This window comes from Calonectris borealis, chromosome 1 (assembly GCF_964195595.1).
Source record: "Calonectris borealis chromosome 1, bCalBor7.hap1.2, whole genome shotgun sequence".
NCBI lineage: Eukaryota > Metazoa > Chordata > Aves > Procellariiformes > Procellariidae > Calonectris > Calonectris borealis.
This window is the reverse complement of record NC_134312.1, coordinates 62,065,446-62,081,098: the sequence shown is the minus strand read 5'-3', so window position 1 is coordinate 62,081,098 and position 15,653 is coordinate 62,065,446. Positions and strand designations below refer to the sequence as shown.

The 15,653-nt window shown below is 45.3% G+C and overlaps 1 protein-coding gene across 1 annotated transcript in view; it reads left to right on the top strand.

The window, feature by feature from the left end:
- Nucleotides 1-13,995, top strand: part of STAB2 (stabilin 2) — an 86,413-nt gene extending 72,418 nt beyond the window's left edge. Inside the window, exons 56-67 of the mRNA XM_075157393.1 lie at nucleotides 201-308; nucleotides 989-1,182; nucleotides 2,219-2,360; nucleotides 2,723-2,856; nucleotides 3,475-3,640; nucleotides 3,870-3,976; nucleotides 4,620-4,739; nucleotides 5,520-5,678; nucleotides 7,899-8,006; nucleotides 10,514-10,642; nucleotides 11,733-11,852; nucleotides 12,468-13,995. Of these exons, the coding sequence (XP_075013494.1) occupies nucleotides 201-308; nucleotides 989-1,182; nucleotides 2,219-2,360; nucleotides 2,723-2,856; nucleotides 3,475-3,640; nucleotides 3,870-3,976; nucleotides 4,620-4,739; nucleotides 5,520-5,678; nucleotides 7,899-8,006; nucleotides 10,514-10,642; nucleotides 11,733-11,852; nucleotides 12,468-12,518 (1,538 nt within the window). The 3' untranslated portion in view covers nucleotides 12,519-13,995. The remainder of the gene's footprint in view (nucleotides 1-200; nucleotides 309-988; nucleotides 1,183-2,218; nucleotides 2,361-2,722; nucleotides 2,857-3,474; nucleotides 3,641-3,869; nucleotides 3,977-4,619; nucleotides 4,740-5,519; nucleotides 5,679-7,898; nucleotides 8,007-10,513; nucleotides 10,643-11,732; nucleotides 11,853-12,467) is intronic.
- The last annotated feature ends 1,658 nt before the right edge of the window (nucleotides 13,996-15,653 follow it).

Sequence of the window (15,653 nt, the reverse complement as noted above, 5' to 3'; positions counted from 1 at the left end):
AATATGAGTGCCTACCTCCCCTGTGGAGGGGCTTTGGGCTACATGAGGGAAGGTATCACCTGAGAGCTAAGCAGTCAAAGAAATATTCTTACGGGTTTTCCAGTTAGCAAGACTGGTATGAGGGCTTTTCTTTCTGCATGAAACAAGGGCATTGCAATATAAATAGCACTTTCATCCCAGCTGTTTTGCCTTCCCCACAGCTCTGCCGCCAGCGTGTTCCCCAAGCTGCTCCACCAACGCCGTCTGCACGGAGAACAACACGTGCCAGTGCAAGCCGTTTTACAACGGGGACGGGCTCACATGCAGAGGTGAGCTCCCTCTCCCATTCACAGCCTGCTGCAAGAAAGCAGGCTGTCCCCTCCCGCACGTGCACTTGCACGCTGTTACCATCTGGTGTGAAATGTTGCCTATCAAACCTAACAGCTTCCACAGTACAGCAAGTGAAACAAATTTAGGATATATACAGATCAGTTTTTTTCTGAAGCAAGTGGCTGGCTTTACCAGGTTTTACCAAGCAGGAGTATGAGCAAGAAGCGTGCTTCAGTCAGATTTTGGAGACAGCAGGGTTTTCAGCAGTGTTTCACTTACAGGATTTTCTTTGATGACCTCAGGCAAGGCAGTTCCCCAGTGACATGGCTGCAGAAACAGTCATTCTTTCTGAGCCAGGTGTCTCGTGTCCTCCGAAGTCACCCTGGCCAGAGCAAAGTCTCCAAAAAAGCAGCTCTCTTGGGCTGCCAAAAGCCAAAGCAGAATCTCGGGGGGGTGGTGCCATGTCTCTTAAAGAGAGGACATCCTGGGCTTCAGAGCCCTAAAGGGTAGCCTTTGCACAAGTTCAGGAACGCCTCAGGAAACTCAAACAGTTTTTTTTCCCTAAACAAGCGTTCCAATATTTTTAGTCTGCCTTAAAAGTCTGGAGGTGGTTTGTCTTTGTGAAGAACATCCTCTTTAAAAGCAGACGTACTCACCTGTTTTCTTTTCCCCCGTGCAGCTGCAGACCTTTGCAAAGAAAACAACGGCGGGTGCCACAAGGCGGCCGAATGCACACAGCTCGGGGTGAAAGTCTTCTGTAGCTGCCAGAAAGGATACAAAGGCGATGGCTTTACATGCCTTCCAATAAATCCTTGCGCCGATGGGTTCAACGGAGGCTGCCATGAGCATGCCATTTGCACTGTCATAGGACCTGTAAGTTGAATGATTTCAGTCACCGGCAGGGAAGTCCGAGGCATTTCTTCCTGGTGCCAGCAGAAGTCTTTTCTCTGGCTGGATCACACTCTGTACCTCTCAAAGTCCCTGTTTTCCAAAACAACCTTTACATAGCCCCAACCTACTTTCCACACCAGTTTGGTATCCTTTCAGGTGAGGCGTGAGAAACGGTTTGAAATCTTTCCTCTGGGGAAAGGAGTACTACAGCAGATGGGGTATTTTGCACGTGTAATTTTTCTGTCTCTTTCTTAGCTCTCTCTAACTGGATATCCCTATCTGCAATCGGAGTTTGTTGGACTGAAACGGAATGTATTTTGGTAGCTAAACCTAGGGACAGTTGGGAGAACAGTCCCACTTGTTGGTTGGCCAGACTCAGCTTAAAAAGCTCTGCAGCCACATGATACAAATTCCTTGGCCCACACGGTCAAAGTTGTTGAAGAAAACATGTGCGGTGACTTGATCCAGCATTTGTCCTGGTGCTTTCGGGATCACCTGTCTGTTCCATTTTGGTGGCTTGCCTGATGTGTCTTCCAGGACCTATCTAGAAAAGCCTTGCCGCTAATCTGTTCCAGCTGCCAACCACCACAATCCCTGGATGTCACCAACTCCTGCTTGGTTTAAAGTCCTCAATTTATTACTATCAGTAATAAATTCATTTCATGCTCCCATGCCCAGTCATTTAAATATCATTTTGATAGGTTTGCCATCTATTTCTGTTAATTACGTGTCATATAATTCTCCAATGCATGTTATTAGCTTTGTGGATGGAATTATGCTTCAGTATTAAGTCAGCAAAGCACCCAAGTGCATGTGTAAATGTTTTACTTAGAAAAATAAATGCCAGCGTCAGAGTTTGCGGTCTGTTGAATCACAGTTGTTAGTAGCAGCTTTCCTGTTTGCCCATTCCTGGCTCTATCAAGTGAAATTTTTCCAACAGTTCAGAATGTTGGTTGAAACACCACTTTTATGTCAGCTAAGTACTTGGCTTAGCCTTTTTTGTTTTCTCCCTGCCCAGGACAAACGCAAGTGCGAATGTAAAAATAACTACATTGGTGATGGGCTGAACTGCTTGGTGATGCAGCTTCCTCTCGACCGCTGCTTGCAAGACAACGGGCAGTGCCACCCCGATGCTGACTGTGCCGATCTCCACTTCCAAGGTGAGGATGGCACACTGTGCACGCCCTGGGACAGAGACATCCTCGTCCCTGTGCCACTGCACTGAAGCCAGTCGCCAGGATCCTTGTGTCTGTAAGCTCACTCAGTCCTCTACCTATGTCCCCTTGAAACAACGAGATGATTAAAGTTAGAAGGTGTGCTTATGTACTTTGCGATACTGGATTTATGAAGCAACAGATGAGGGCATTCCAGGTAGGAATGTTACCCCTAAGGGATCAATCTGTCCTAACTACATTTCACAAAATTCACAGGTATTGTATGGCAGATTTGTATGGCACAGTTGACTCTGCATCCAGACACGGAAACACCCTCAGGAAGAGCTGGTTCTTCTCTCTCTTTGCAGATACCACAGTTGGGGTTTTCCACTTACGGTCCCCACAAGGGCAGTACAGAATGACTTATGAGAAAGCAAAGGAGGCCTGTGCCAATGAGTCAGCCACCATCGCTACATATAACCAGCTGCTGTACGCGCAGAAGGTGAGGTAGCCTCACTGCGGGAGGAGATGCCTGGAGAGGACCTAGCCGCAAAATGTGAGGCTGGACCACGGCCAGCATGTAAACCTCCTTCTGCTGCCCGGGGAGATTCAGACTGCAGCCTGAGTTGCATGTCCCCTGCACCCCATAGTCTAAATATTTCCCTCGAAGCAGCAGGCGGGAGTGGGGCTGGCTCCAGTGCTCCCAGAGAGTTATGTTCTGTTTGTGAGCTGGTTTGTGAGCCTTTCCCACACTGACAAAAGTTGGGCTGGCACATGATGGGATTCACGTCCCCCTTTGGCTTTCATACCCATCTCTGATCCTGCCCGGCTTCGAGCTTGGGGAAGCTTTTCCCAGGAAAGGCTCCCTTGGCCCGTAGGGGGAGCCACTGACTTTCAGAGGGGCCCCGTCTCCGCAGCCCCTTGGCCCAGAGCTCAGCACGGGGCAGGCTGTGGGACAGATCGACGGACAGCGGCCCCTCAGACCCTCCGAAAGAGGGCTGGCAGGTCGGGTGCTGCCTAAGTGCTCTGGGGGGGATTGTCCTTTTTGGCCGCGGCGCCCCAGCCCCACCACCCAGCTCTTCCCCCAATGTTTTTTCCCCTACGGCCGTGCCGGCTGCAGGCGAGGTACCACCTGTGCGCTGCCGGCTGGCTAGACGGTGAAAGAGTGGGCTACCCAACTGCCTTCTCCTCCCCAAACTGCGGCTCCGGGTATGTCGGCATCGTGGACTACGGGAGAAGAGTCAACCTGAGTGAAACCTGGGACGTCTTCTGCTACAGGGAGAAAGGTAAGTGGGTCCTTTGCTGCATCCCTCTGCACAAAGGGGAGCAGCAGCCCAGTTTTCGGTTCCTTTGGTCAGCCACAGGCTACTAGATAACACTGCAAGAGACTCTACCTCTTTTTAACTTTAAAAAACGTATCTGTTGCCTGCAAGTTGTTTTGCAGGCACAGGGCAGCCTAAAGCCTTCTAGCAAAGAGCGTTTGCCCACGCGGCTATCTGTGTTTGTACCTTCCAGAGGTGAACTGCACCTGCAAGCCGGGCTACGTGGGGGACGGCTTCTCCTGCAGCGGGAACTTGCTACAAGTGCTGACGTCCTTCCCAACGCTGACAAACTTCTTTTCGGTAGGGCCCACAGCTGGCACGCTGCTCGGTCGGGAGAGCAGAGCGAAGCAGGCTCTGCCACCAGGTTGTATCTCAGTGTTTGCTTTAGTAGCAGGTAACAACAGCACACCAGCGAAGCAAGGTGGAGTGGTCTACATCCGCACCAGCGAAATCAGAACTTAGTCGCTATTTTTTTAATTACTTGCTCCAAAGAGGTTTTGGGTTTTTTAAATCTCACTTGGAAATTAAACGCTACTGCAGCTTTAGCTTAAAGAGGATTCTGTGCACAACTGGCTCCTGGCTTTCTAAGCATCACAAGGCGTGCGGTGCTTTTTTGTCATTTTATTGAATTGCTGCTGGGGAAAAAGGCAAAGCATTAAAAGGGTCCCTTTCTTGCTGCTACTCAGAAAGGCATTATATGTGTAAGGAGCCTCACAGACAACAAGGGCCCAACTCCTGCAAATCAGTTTAAGATGTGCTTGCCAAATCAGCAGCTAAAACTGGGTTTTGAATACAAACGTCTTCCGTAATATCACTCCAGAGTTGCTTTGTGGCTATTAAAAGAAAGCTTCTTTGTCGTTATTTATACAGTCTCATCTTTCCAGCTCCCTGCACAGGAGCGCACAGTTGCTCTTTAGTAAAGCTGGATTTTGTTTCTGCCTAGGACATCATGGCTTACTCCAACAGCTCTAGGAAGGGGAGAGAGTTCCTGCGGTACCTCACGGACCTGTCAGTGCGCGCCACTCTCTTTGCTCCAAACGATAGCGGGTTAAGGGAAAATGAGGTCAGGGTTTTTTTCTTTTTTCCTTTCTCGTTTTAATAACACTTTTTAAACAGCCATTACAGGTTTCTGTATCCTGGTGAAATTTAAGTTTAAAAAAAAATAATAATCTTAGTATGACATGACTTCTTTGTAACCCCACAGCGTTTAAACTGTGCTTTTGAAAAGGCGAGTTCATCATTTCAATTTCTTTTCCATAGTTAGGAGTGTAAGGTTATTGAGTGTTTGAGTCATTACAGAGACTTTTCCGTCAGGGATTTTAGTTACCCAGTTGTGAAGGAGTCTGCCTGAGATTAAGCCTTCTCTGGCTTACTAACATCAAGCACAGTTATTTGAAGAAATCAATACACAGCTTTGGTATTTTCCACATATACGTTAAAGGCAGCTGGTCCTAGCTTCATTTCTGTGCTTATCCCTTTTTTCCTTCCTTCCTTCCTTCCATCATTGTCTCAAACAATTCACGTGGGTTTATGCCCTGGCTTGCATCTTCAAGCTGTTTGGAATATCTCTGAGGCTCATCACTTCAGGTCACCATACAAAAGAGTAAAATCCTTTGTCCCGCCAGAATCAAGGTAGTGCCTGCTGCAGGCAGCCGTCAGAGGCCAGCAGGGGTGGAGGATCCCACTGTTCACATCCAGATTTCCCAACAGCCTCTACCCCACATTGCACTTGCTGCAGCATTAATAGCAAAAAGGGAAAAAGGTACAGGCACTTAGCCTACTGGTAAATCCAGAGGATTAACGAGATCAGTTAACGTTCCTTGTATTTTGCTCTCATTTGCAGACACTTTCCGGGCGAGACATCGAGTATCATTTATCTAATGCCAGCATAATGTTTTATGAGGACTTGACCAACGGAACGACTCTTCTAACTCGTCTTGGGGAAAAACTCCTCATCACAAACACCAGGGGCCAGGAACATCAAGCCCCCACTGCTGGACAGGTACCTTCTTAATAAATCTCCCATCTTTGGTGCTTTTTCCCCCTTTATGCTATACCCTGTAATCGGGTGACACACTGATCCGGAGAGCAATTCAGCAAGGTTACAGGGGGCAGCAATGAGAGGCTGACTTCAGAAGGCTCTTTCCTGCCCAGAGACCGCAGCAGAGCAGCTGGCAAACTGCAAATGTACAAGTTTGCAAATGGCCAACCTCTGACCCGCAGAAGCCGAAGGAAGCTGTTCCGGTGGCCTGCAGGAGTGGCAGGATGGGGATAGGGGCTTCTCAGCCTGGCAGATGGGAGATGGCAGGGCGGTAGGAGGAGAGATGAGAGCAGCAGCTTATCATGAAAGAAAGGCATTTGTAAAAGTTCTTGGTAACTTTCTGGGAGAGGCAGGAGACACCAGCCTTGCTCAGAGCAAAAGCAGACAAAACAGTGGTTTGCGTTTTTTATTACTATTTCAGTGTTTTTTAAATGCAAAAATTGATGCCCTTTTTGCAAATGGAAAGTATCCTTTGACATTTTAGAGGAACACATCCTTTGAAAACACACACAACTTTTCATTTTTGATTAAGAAAATACTCACTGCCCAAGCATTTCAAGTGACCTCTGTGACAGCAACCCCCTGAGACCGAGGTTGGGACTCTGCTGTGGGTGATGCAGTATAGCTGAATATGAAAATAAGAAACCCTGCATCTGTGGGCTTGCAGTTAAAATGTGCTCTAGAGAATGGGGCTGGACCCAAGGGAAGTTGAGTGCCCAACATGCCAACTGAGGGGGAGGATTTTCACAGACACCAACAAGAAGGCAATAGGTGCTGCAGGAAGAGGTGCACAAATGACTCATCTGTTGCCTTTGCTCCCTTCCTCCTTCCCCTTTCAGGAGAAACTCCTTTGGCATGAGAATTACTATTTATATTTTTAAAACCGCCCTATACTGCAAACCCAGTAATTGCATTAATAAAGTATTACCTCATGAAAGATCAGGTGCACCAGCACAAGGCTTACCTGTATCACTCATTAGCATGCCAGGAGCTCTTTTGGATCACTTCGATCTGATACTTGATTAGAAGAGATTCCCCTTAAAAAAAATTCTCCTTTCTTCAAAAGCTGCCAAGGGGAGGCTCTGAGCCCATTAACACAAATCTTGCTCCTGCCCTTCAAGGATGGTTGGAAATTTGTAGCTTTTCTTCCTCCCTGGAGGACCTGAGCAAGCCCCCGGCTCCCCCGGCTGCAGTAAAGCTCGTCAGGGTGCCAGGGTGGAAAGGAAAGGTGGCAGCCGCTTTCCACACATGCTCCAGGCAGCCAAGCACCCGCCTGTCCCAGCACACCAGGTCGGAGCCCACGAGCTTTCCCCAGGACCCCGGCAGGGCAGCGCAGGGGTGAGGGAGAGGGAGGGAGGTCATGGTGTGACCCCCACACCACTCTGCGCTGCCACCATGGCTGAGCCCCTTCCTCCCTGGGCACAAAAAGTCACCGTGTGCTCTAGCAGCAGCGTACCACCTCAGGCCAGGGGCAAGAGCAGGCAGCAGCGCTCAGTTCTGCTCACTGAGGAGAAACCATTTTGCTAGGATTCAATTTAAAGCAGAGTTTGCAATAGCGCAGACACCCATGAACCCATCCTCCCAAAATGCTGCAGAGACTCAGGAGAGGCTCAAAGCAGTCAGGGACTCCCGTTATCAGCAGAGCCCAGAGAAGTGTGGCAACGACTGATCCCATCCCCCTCCCTTCTCACATCCTGATGAGCTGCTGAACGGGACCACCTAGCTCGCTGACGCTAGGCCACCAAATAATCTGCGGGCAGCGGCTCCCCGTCAGTGCTGACCCAGCTCTCTCAAGGCAGCAAACTCGGTGCAAGTGGCATCCTCAGCACAGAAAGCAGCTGTAGCGGGGGCAGGCTGCAGCTGTAACAGCAATCCTAGGCAGAGCTTGGCAATTACACATCACAAAAACCTTTTTTTTTTTTTTTTTTTAAAAAAAAAAAGGGGGACAAACGTGCCTGAAGGCAATATGCAGGTAATGATGATGGTTACTTCATGCACAGGAAGAGCCATGTCCAGCCTGGGGCCATCCCAGGCTGATGGCCAGGGAGGCAGTGGTGTAAGCCCCTATGTGATTTTTCTCTATCTGTCAGTAACTGAGGTGGGGAAATAGTCTCAAGGTTTATTTCAGTCCCAAGGGGAGGAGGGTCAAAGCTCAGCTCTCACTGCTCTTTCTCCTGGCAGAACGAGATCAGATACGTGGACAGAAGTGCTATTGTAGAGTGGGATATAATCGCTTCCAATGGGATAATCCACGTCATTTCAGAGCCTTTAAAGGCTCCACTAGCACCTGTAAGTACATAGTGATTTTTTTTTTTTTGGGTGGTGGGCAGTGGCTGTGGCTTATATCATCCCAAACACATTACCGGCATCCGTATATTCCCTCCCGTATATGCAGTTTTGGTTTAAAAGGTTACTTTGAGAGAAAATTAGAAGTTGAGAACAAGGTGCCAGTGAAGCTTGTTCAAAATGTTTCTGTCTGAACAAATTCTTCCCATATTTATTTTATATAAACAAAATAAAAGCTCCATTTTATAATGGAGCTCATTTTTTTAATGGAGGTTTTATAAAGCTCCATTTCAGTTCTTTGAGAAATCTCTTTCAAGCTTCTAAGGAATTTTTTTTTTTTTTACTCTTGGCTTTGCATTCATTCCTATCCAAAACAACAAGGTGTTTTGAAAACAGATATTTTTTGCCCTGCAATGGTCCCAGTTATCCAATTATCTCTCCCCATTAAAAAGGCCAAAGCAAACAGCGCATGGCAGAACAGCACAGGTCAGAAAGGGGTGCCGTCCCTTCCATGGAGGCAAGTCAAGTTAGCAGCTGCAGTGCTTCAAGCTGGAATCAAAGTGGTACAGGGCCCAGCAGCAGGGAGGCAGGAACAGTGTTCTGTTTATTTCCCACCAGCAAAGTTTACTGTTTGGTACGAAAGGGAGGAAAAACATTTTGTTCGCCTGCAGCGCAGCTGGGATGTTTCACAAAAGTGATCCCTTCTGCCCCTGGGAGAGGTGCGCAGCGAGCGCCTTTTTTTCCAGGACAAAATGTTTTCCTTAACGAAGTAAGTGTTCAGATGTGCAGCATGAGCCCTCCCCACCTTTGTCCCACAGAGGGAACTCTGTGACAGCCCAACACAGGCTCAAGCGGACCTTGCAAGAAGTCCCACCACTTATTTAATCTGAAGAACTTCCCTTCCGTCAGGGTAACTCATTCTGATCCTTCTCTCCGTGCACTGGAGGGGCCTCACTTAAGTTTACAGCCCATCCATCCCAGCTCTCATTTCGGAAGCGGCTAAGCAGCTGCCTCTGTCCACAGGACTAATCCTATCGATACCCTATTTCTCACCTTCATTTTATTTGAGCAACCCTTTCTCCTTTACAAATCAGCCTTCTTGTTCCTAGAAGCTCAGTAATACGCCTGCACAATCTCGCTTCACAAAAATCCCTTGCAGCCTACAATCCTTACAAGTAGGAAATAACACACGTGGGTAAAAGCATAAATTACTGCCTGAAAATGATTCAAAATAATAGGCAATTTCTGTCAGTCTACAGCAGCATGATATTACAGTCTTTATAATACTTTTCACATGCTAGAGGGCAACTAAATGTTTTCTAATATTTAGCTGTCCAGCTGCACCATGTAAATTACTTTGTTTTCTAAAAAGTAAATGAAGAGAGCATATCTATTAAGACAACAATGTGATTATTTTTGCCAGAGTAAGCTCAATAATTAGTTTTCTAGGCAGGGAGCCACCGAGCTAGGGCATGACATGGAAAAGCAAAAGTAAGAGCATATGAATCTCCTACCCATTTCCAAACCCCTTCTCACCTCCCAGATTGCCAGCAACGAACACAGTGCTTTGGGGAGATTGCAGCCTGAGTGCCTGCATGCCCTGGGATCCCTCAAACTTATCATCACCCCAAAACTGCCGGTCACCTTCATGATATCAGTCTATCAGACCACAGAGCTGCAGAAGGCAAACCAAAGTCAGTCTGGAGGCATTTCTCTCCTTTAGATTAAATCCAGATCACATGTGAATTTCTTTCAGTCCTTCACCTACACATTTATCAAAATACTTATAAAATATTATATACAGTTACTTGGATTGGCACTTTACCTGCTTGACTGAAGAATGATTTCAGGTTAAAGGCACTGCATGTTTTGGGGCAAAATGACTTACAGAAGGCAGATGTTGGGCCACTGGCGGAGCCCAGCCCTGCGCACCCTCTGCAGTCCCCCTAACCAGCGATGAGATGGGCCTCGTCTCAGATGCGGTTTGGTTTGAGCCCTGGTAAGCAGGGCTCAGAGGATGGTATGGCTGCCGATAGCTGGCAACAACCAACACCTCCCCAGCGCACAAAGCAGTGGGGAATAAGCTTGATCCCATGCAGAGCCCTCTAGGGTTTGCAGCAGAGGTTTCCAAAGCTGCTTAAGGGAATTTGGTACCCACTTCTCCTCCTCAGGCCAGTGAGGCTTCAGCCTCAGCGTGGCCTCTATTGCTACTTTGAAAACCCTGACCACAAAAGATCACTGTTACATGCTCTGTAACTTCAAAAAGATAAACAAGATGAAGCTGTACTACAGCCAGTGTCCAGTATACAGTATCCTGGAAAAAAAAATTGATTTATAATTACTATCAAAAGGCCATATTTAACTGTCCCTAGGGATGATGTACCAGGAAACTCGAGCACAAAAGCAGTTCAGGATGAGGGCATATCTCAAAGGGACACTGCATGTGCTGGGGTGCTGGAAGGTGACCAGTGCCCACCCTGTGGCTCACTCACCCTCTCTCTTGCTTTCAGGCTCCTCTCCATGCCAGTACCGGGACAGGAATATTCTTTGGCATCTGCCTGGTTACTGGAATTGTAGCTTTTATCGGATATTCTTACCTCAGGTTCAGGAAGAGAAACACAGGCTTCCAGCACTTCAAGGTAGGCGGCAGACAGGAACGCAGCACTACCCCAGAGCCACCGCACCTCCCAGACTCACAGCCTCCAATTTCTCCTTGCATTTTATTAAGCTAGAAACATTCCCGATCGCTTCCCGCTTGAATCATTCAGACTAAGACATGGAGAAAGTGGGGAAGGCTCACACACGTGTCTTGGGCACGAGCTTACATTTGCCTACTGCTCCCCCAGACCTCTCCCTCCAGGGTGCCCGACGGGCTCCTGCCCTCACAGACACTTCCAACACCGAGCGCGGGATAAAAGCTTATTTAACTGCACAGCACCAGTGCAGAAGTCTTTGCCTCACCAGAAAGCTCACCCTTAGGGAAGCAGGTAACGACAACCACTGAAAGGGCACCTGTTCTCTTCCCCCTCCGCTGTGGCATTGCTAATAATTTTGCTGCTCTGGAGGTTGAAACGTTTGATGGGAAAGAGGCCAGATTCAAAAGACAAGCAAATTGAAATGATTGTCAGGATTGAAAAGTGCACATTTTTATACTGATGCGCTCTCACGCTTGCTTTCTCTTAACTTTGTTAGCCTCTCATAGTATCATGATGATGCATAACAAGCCAGCAACAACCAAGCTACTCAGAGACAAGGGATGACAAGTGTTACAAAATACACAAAAATCAGTCCAAAAGAAAGTCTACCTAGAAGTAACCAGAAATCCCTTCATATTCTAGACTCTGCATAATGTGAATCATCTTCTAGAAACTAAAACAGGAGCCATGATGAGCCAGGGGAAACGCCTGTATTTTCATATAGTTGCAATGAGAGTGCTCAGGACCAGCCAGGTACCTTTTATCACAGGCACAAGGCCAGGGCAGCACTTCCTCTCCCGTTCTTTGCTGAGGTTTTAGAATAATAAGGGAGAGAAAAAAGGTGTTAAGTGACCCGAGATAATGCAACAACCTAGGACACAGTTCATGCTCTCATGCCCGGAGACACTGATTTAGATGATAAAGCCAGTTCAGTCACAACACTGCACCAGTCCCTAAGGAAGCCTAAGTGCCCCACTTAATGCACTGTTAGGAGGAGAATGGATTTTAAGCAGGTTTGTGTGATTTTATGTAGTCAAAAGATGACACTGACGTAACATCACTGGACAAGTCACAGCCTTCAAATATCACCAACCCCTCATACGAAAGTTCTTCTGCACTGACTCCACCAGAACCTACTTATGATCTTTTCTCAGTAAGTGTTCATTTTGATTTGAGATTGAGACACAACTAAAATCATGGTAATCAGGGAATGACTTTATGAAAGGAAAATGTCTAGTTGGAAAAAAAGAAAAATTAATTCGGGGAAAACACATTTCTGGCTTTCCTGTCTCAACACTGCTAGAAATTGGGTCTGTGGTCTACAGCTGTATCTCAGGTCTACCTTCAAAGAGAGCCGAATTAAATTGGACTTCAAATGCTACTGGACGCCAGTGACATGTCTATACAAACTTCAAAAGCCTTCCAATTTTGTCTTCCCTTCTCTTTGCTGCAAACACAGCTGAGTGCCATGCCAGCACTCTGCAAAGAATCTGAAATGCAACGGGAAGGGGGCTGGGAAACAAGGGAAGGGAAGATTGAGTAAAGCTGGAATATCTGAATAGCCTCGATGGTCCAACTTAGCAAGACCCTCATGTACATGCAGAGTCTATAATCAAAATAAACCTTTTTGCATCCAATAAAGAGACTTGTTTGGTGCAAAAGTCTCAGGTGCAAACTCTGCCATCTGTATGGACAAATTTGCCAAACAGCAACTTCAATTTCTTAACGCAATGTTCAAGTCTGATTTCCTTTTTCTTCTGTTTTATAGGATTCGGATGACCAGCAGCTTGTGATGAGCGGTCCTCATGATCAGAATTAAAGACTGAATTTGGCATTAGTCAATTATAAAACATATTTCTATTTACACTTGCTGTGAAAAAACAGCACCTACACATTTCAGGGAATAAAATCTCATTCCAAATTAAAACCCAAAAGAGCACAGCTTTGTTTAAGATGCAACCTGTAGAGTTCACGGAGTTACCAACCTCAGAAGCGGTGGCTGCATCTGAGCAGTATCATCTAAGAGTGCCAAATGCAAAACTGAGTCTCAGCTAACCTACTCAGAAGCAAACAGACACTTCTCAGTGAAAAGTATAAGACTTTCACCAGCCTGCTATTTCACCACTTTTATTCTTCTTCACAGACTTTTAAATGGCCTCAAACACACTGCTAGCTCAGCAAATAACCCAACTTTGCCAGTACTCCAGCTCTACACTTTCATTTTGGCTCAGTTACAACTACAGCTGGCAAGCGCGAAACAGAACATGTGTTAAACCTGTATTTTTAAACTGAGGGGATTTTTGCTAGTATACTTTCTTGTAAGAATTTCAGCAGCAGGAAACACAACCATCCTGTCTACCCTGCTTGCCCACTCTAGCTTTTCTGTCTTTCCTCCAACTTGACTGTGTTTTGTTTACATCTCGCCTCACTGGGAGGGAAATAGTAATTGTAGCAGCTTTAGCAAGAAATACAGGTGATATAAGAGTATTCAAATAGTAATCAACATTTACTTGAGCTGTTTTTGTGAAAAGTGGACAATGAAGTTGATGTACTTGCCATCTCATGTCCACATTCAGATTTCTGGGTCTGTGAGAAGCAGAAGCTACCGGCCTGTTCACATACCGTAATTTTACCAAGCACGTTAACACTGCCTTTCAACCGACATGCAGCAGTAACAGCTGCAATTTTCACCATATTATTAGAAGTGAATCAAACTTGAGTTTGATTCGATGTCGTTTCCTTCCCTCAAAACATTAATATCACAGCAAATTGTGAGAACGCTATAGAAACCACAAAACAGCAAGAAAAGGAGGATTTTCTTGCTGGGGGCAGTAACGTTCCCCTATGATATGCTCCCTGGTGTCTACCATGTGTGGGGGGCAGGAGGGAAGGTGCCACTGCAGGAAAGCACGAGTTACCTCCGAGAGCAACCCCAGGATGCCTCCTATCGGAACAAGGCGTGCAGGCAAATCCAGGGTGGTTGAGGCAGCCATCAAGCACAACCAAGGGAATCTAATGTGTAAATATGCCTGGATGAAAGAGGCAGACTGAAGTAATTTCCCTAACTCCTTCCCTTGCACCCCTACACATCTGCTTGTTTTTACCTATAAGACATTAAAAAATTTAGAACACAAACACATTTCAGCACACATATTTAGGGGAGTTTTCCCCACAGAGTTTTGCAATTAATACAACTCATGTTCTTTCTTCTCTCCGGTCACCCAAAATACTAAGGCTCGTAGGGACCAGAAGATAAAGTCCAAGCATTTATTTTTGTAATAATTATTAAATATTTTTATCACAAAAAAAGTTTCCACAGTTCATTAAACTCTTCTTTTACTGACAGACTATTCAGAGTTTTTGACAGAACAGAAAGAAAATTTCTTCTTACTTCGGTGTTCAAATAAACTATACTCCCAAAATGAATGTAAAGAGACACTGCCCTTTAAACATGCCCAAAAATCTCTTTGAAGTCAGTAACATAACAAGGTTAAAATAAGTAATGCAGAGAGCACCGAGGTATACAGCTCAAGTTCTCCGAAATCATTACAAAAATGCAAGACATTTTTAAAAGTTAAAGAGGAGCATTCTAGCACTGAAAAATAAATAATACACTTTAAACTTCTCATTTAATTTCATATTATATATAGTTGGGTTGTCTTAAAGGAACATAACCCTCCCATAATGATTTTTTTTTTCATGCAATGTTGTTTATTTCAAGAAGTCATGCAATATAAACAAGGTTTTACTTCAGCTGGCTTTTGTAACATAGCTTTGTACAGACGTTTGGTTTGTAAGTTAAGAGAAAAAAAGGAGAGGAGGAAATCATCTGGAAACAAAATGTGTATTATGTGGGTAACATCATCCAACCCAATTAAACTGTTGCTGCTTAACACAGAAAAATTAGGCAAACAAACTGACTCCTAGCCAGCTTTAACATCACAGAGCTATAACCAACAAAACATTACCAAATTCAATAATGCAGAACTGAGTAACACAATACTATTACTTGCTTGGTAGTAAGATGAAGAATGTACAGTGGTTTGGGTTTTGTTTTGTTTTTTAAACAGTGCATTGAAATCTCTGGAGCATGAGAGGTGCCACACACGTGAACACCAAGTTCGGTTCTAGCTGAGCATTAGGATAAAGAACTGAAGGCAAATCGGGAATATTTCCACCCCCACATCTCATTATCAAGTTATGCTAAATAGTTCTCGCACACCTCACCAACAAGTCTCCTGATAAAGCCAAACTAACTTCCTGCAAAACTTTATCTTTTTCTTCAGCAAAACAGCAGGACTGCCAGATGAACTTACTCATTTCAAGTATATTCATCTTTTTAAATACACACACATACTTCAGGAGTGTTGCATGTCAAGTCTGAAACAGGAGCACAAGAAAACAACAAACAAAAATCTCTAACTGCCTCTGAGGACTTCAGACTGATTTCAAGCATACAGGAAAACTGCTTATGAAATTGTGCAGGCTAGATTAGAATACATTCTTTACTTTGCAAACATGCTTTTAAAAATATGAAAGATACTGCATATGAAATTCAATATAGGTACTTGCACATAATACAGACAGGTTGGAAAAAAAAACAAAACAAGAAAACTTTTGGTCACCAAAAGTTTGTTTACTTGACAACCATGGTAGAAAGCAAGTAATATCCCAAAATGAAATGAAGAATACCACATGCTATATATTCTGTTAATTATATGCTTTTAAAAACAGAACCTTTAAAAACTAAAATTTGAAAAATATTATCATATTATGCCTTCTAAAATGGCTGGGGTGGGAAGCACCAGTTAAAAAAAAATGTTTCCTTTGGATGCAGAGAAAGGAAAGCATCCTTATTTAAAAACAACTATATAGCAGTTCTATAAAGTGCCTGTTTGAGGAAACACATCAACAGATGTTTTCCTTGTGCAAAATAGACATTTTTCAGCTCAAA